This window comes from Oryza glaberrima, chromosome 3 (assembly GCF_000147395.1).
Source record: "Oryza glaberrima chromosome 3, OglaRS2, whole genome shotgun sequence".
Classification (NCBI taxonomy): domain Eukaryota; kingdom Viridiplantae; phylum Streptophyta; class Magnoliopsida; order Poales; family Poaceae; genus Oryza; species Oryza glaberrima.
The window spans coordinates 29,502,015-29,505,991 of NC_068328.1; the positions used below are offsets into that span (position 1 = coordinate 29,502,015).

General features: G+C 40.4%; 1 protein-coding gene across 1 annotated transcript; it reads right to left on the reverse strand.

Moving 5' to 3' along the window:
* Positions 1-269: 269 nt before the first annotated feature.
* LOC127765776 (uncharacterized) lies at positions 270-2,258 on the reverse strand. The gene is made up of 2 exons (XM_052290731.1): positions 1,985-2,258; positions 270-847 (listed from the first exon to the last, which is right to left on the reverse strand). Exons 1-2 carry the CDS (start codon positions 2,137-2,139, stop codon positions 772-774), a joined length of 231 nt encoding a protein of 76 aa, XP_052146691.1. The 5' UTR covers positions 2,140-2,258; the 3' UTR covers positions 270-771.
* Positions 2,259-3,977: the final 1,719 nt, after the last annotated feature.

A 3,977-nucleotide genomic window follows, 5' to 3' on the forward strand; every position in this document is an offset into this window, starting at 1 on the left:
TTTCTAGTGGTTACTTGATTCTTGTGATGCAATGCAGAGATGGCCCTTCACACAGCATACAGTGAACTAAACACAGCTGGAAATATTTCAATACCAGCACTAATATGTTCCCCTTCCCTTTGATCCATTCATTAAAGGTAATTGCCATGTCTCTGATTGTCTTTTGGAGCTAGATTGGCACTCTCTACAGTCTGTTGGCTACCCTGTTTATCTCAGATTCGCTGTCCCAATCATAAATGACTCACACAGTACTGAGTATACACTGTATATGACATACTCCCTCTATCTCCAAATAAACCAAGTTGTACAGAATTTGACACATACTAGTACTATAAATCTGAATAGATCCTAACATAGTATAAGTACTAGATTGGTTTATTTTGCAACTAATGGTGTATGCACAATATGACACAGAGTACTGAATATACACTAACCATGGCATATAGACAATACACTCATGATGCAGCCTGCCGCAAAGAGAAATTTCAGCTTCTTGTTCCGCACTACAACTTCATTTCAATTCTGGAGTACTGAATTACCGGTACCAAGACAGAAGGCACAGTAATGCAACTCTGCCAAATTTCTCCCGTCCATATAAGGGAACAATCATGTCTGCTGCATTGGACAAAATATACAGCTATGCACACATCGAAGGCTTCGAAGCTACTATAGTGCATCTTATTTCTGCTACGAGCTTTAGATCTTAAGAAGAAAGGAAAGGCCAATTAGATGCTCCATTCATTTTCTACATCTAGACAGAGCCAAAACACTTCAGTGACCATCTTCCTTTGGCTTCTCCTTTGGAATATCCCCATTCAGTTTCTTGGGAGGTGCGTCTTTTGCTGACCTGCAACAAGATCAATTTTCGTGAGGATTTGCACCATGCAGAAACATAATGTTGAAACAACTGAGAAGCATCATGTGCTATGCATTTCAAGATTTCAACCATAATTCAGTAAAAGCAGATCGCCTTGACTGTCAGATAAAAATGATGTTTTCATTCAGGACCAAGAATGTGATAATTAAAAACCCAAGGCAATTTTTGCTGCATCTTTCTAGGAATCACACTGTTTGTTTTGAGAAATAGAACTCCTGCATCACGAGCTACATGAAAGTATAAATATATAATGCTCACTCAGATACGCTTTTACAAACTTTGCAATAAACAAATTAAAATTATGTTTTCTTTTCAGACTGATTTAAATGAATTATAGCTGTCTAGCCTTCCATAAATTAAATATGCAACTAGAGAGCGCATAAATATAATCATAGTGAATTGTACAATGTAAATTTACACATACATCATTTAAAAAAAGTTGTGCATGCATTTCTAACGCAGAACAGCTGCATGATTCACTCCTCCTTGTTAAGAACTGCAAATTATACTTAGACTGACAAATTCTTTTGTTTTTTCGAATAAGGACAAGGATTGACAAACTCGAAGTGATGGATCACAATCTAGATTCATTGCCACCTTGGTATGACAGTTCATCTCTTACAGACTCATTGCCATCTTTGGCAGCTTCGATTCAACCATTCTGTTCAAACAGTTGGCTAATTACTTTGCCTAATTAGGTGGGGAATCTTCAACATACTTTGCTAGCAAGTATCAACCACTAACTCATCCAAATGGAAAGCAATAGACACCTCAGGCTCAGGGCAAACTTCTTGCCCTCTCTGTTCATCTGCAAAAGTCGGGGGTTCAGAATCCTAACCCTAACTACTAAACCCATGACTTTGTATCCAAGGCTCCAAGCAAACACCGATACTTCGAAGGGATCAAGTGAAATCGAACCTTAATTCGACTTGGGCCCCTATCCCAATTCCCATCACACTTCAAATCCACCAACCGAACAATTTCTCCCATGAATCAACGATTGCCTCAGGAATGATAAAACCAGTATTAATATTATCCATCGAGATCGTCTACTCCCCCGCATCAGCGGCGCCTATCGAAAGCTGAGAGCAAGAGCCGTGGATTTACCTGGACGCGGCGGAGGCGGATTCCTCCTCGAGCCAGGCACGAATCTGGCGGGCGTTGCGGCGGAACATCGCGCCGGACTTGCGGATGTCGGTGGTGAAGAGGAGCGCCGCCGCGCCCACCGCCGCCACCGTCAGCACGAAGTTGGTCAGCGCCATCTCTCTCTCTCTCTCGCTCGCTGGCGGCGGCTGCGGGTTGTGCCGGCGGCGGCGGCTGGACCGGCGAATCTATCCCGTCGATGCCGGAATTGTCCCCCACGCAATGTATCTGGGCCGGGCCAATGGGCCTGTATATCGCGGGCCTAAACGGGCCGCTGGCTAAGGTTATATCCAGTATATTATGTATTCCCTGGAATCATGAATAATCACGAGGGCTGCTACAAAACGGGGTCCCGTTGCGATGGGATATACATATTAACTATTCTTTTACATGAGTATCACAGGTATCAGGTTCTAAGTATCACAGGTACCAGGTAACATGTATCACAGGTATCAAGTACCATGCAGCTGATATCTCAATAGGTATCAGGTATCAGATACAGTCTCATAGAAAGGTATCCCGTTCCAACGGGATACTGTTGTCTAGGTTTTCTGATAATCATTAGTTTATTTTTTTATGTAATAATGCAAATTTGCTTTCCTAAGATTTTTATAGATTTATTATCTATGATACTGGTTTGTCTCGTTGACACATGGATCCACCTTCATCTCGTACTCCGTGGTTTCCTCACCACCGGGGTGCCGCGATAGAAGGGCTCGATAACCTGGTCAAGTTTAATTTTTTTAAAAAAAAAGGTGTTTATGTAGCTTGTTTGTTTTTTCTCGATTTACTAAGATAATTGGACTTGCCACGGAGCGCTAACCATTTCCCAAATAGGTGGTGTTCTTTTCTCTTAAAAATGAAGATTAAGTTTTTTTACGTAAAACAAGGTGATATTAACGTATGATTAATTGAGTTTTAATTATTATAAATTTGAAAAATAGATTAATATGATATTTTATAGCAACTTTCATATAGAAAGTTTTCGCACGAGTCGTACCGTTTAGCAATTTGAAAAGTATATCACAAAAATTTTAATTTTCATCTAACTCTTGTTAAGAAAAGAATGGGACCATAGTAATTAAGGGAAATCATGCTAGACTGACAAACCGATGTGCTAATAATCTGTCAATCATGCATCAATGACATAGGTACATAACGAATGCACGTATTGCACTCGACAAGTCCGGTCATGAGCTATTCGGCTCGTGGCACGCATAACCGGTTGATTCTATAGACTATAGTCTATAGAGGGCTAAGGCTACACGTAGACAGACAGCTTGATGATCAAATGGCGTGTAAGGTACAAACACCTGTACAGGTTGTGTTTAGTTCACACTGAAGTTTGGAAGTTTGGTTGAAATTGGTATGATGTAATAGAAAAGTTATGTGTGTATGAAAGTTTTGTTGTGATGGAAAGTTGAAAGTTTGGAAAAAAAAAAAACTTTGGAACTAAACAGGGCCATGTTAGTACAACTACACGCCTGCCTCCCTGGATTATACCTGCAAAATAAGCACAATTGGTGTCCTGTAATTTAATCCTACTGGTACGGCTAAATTTTAGTATAGTAGAGAAAAAAAATTGCAATGTGCAGCCAACTTGGCTCAACAATATCCACCTAGCATCTTATCGATCGACCAGTGTCCTTTTTATTTGTTGGGATTCTGATTAGCCCATCTGCTCATCATTGATGGTTTGATGATTCTTAAACAGAGAGCATTATCATCGTGCTGCTGTCCTTTTTGTCTCTTGCTAAACAAGCCCCAGTGGTATCAAGTATCAACAGAGTGATTACCGTTCAGAAGCTACCGGTTGCTATCTGCATATCGACATTTTAAGTTTCAAATTTCGGGTGATTTTGATGTGTGTGGCTTAGTGTACCTGCATACTCTTAATTACACTGCAGCTTGCCAAACTTTTATGTCCACATTGCTGCTACTATTTCACATTAATTAC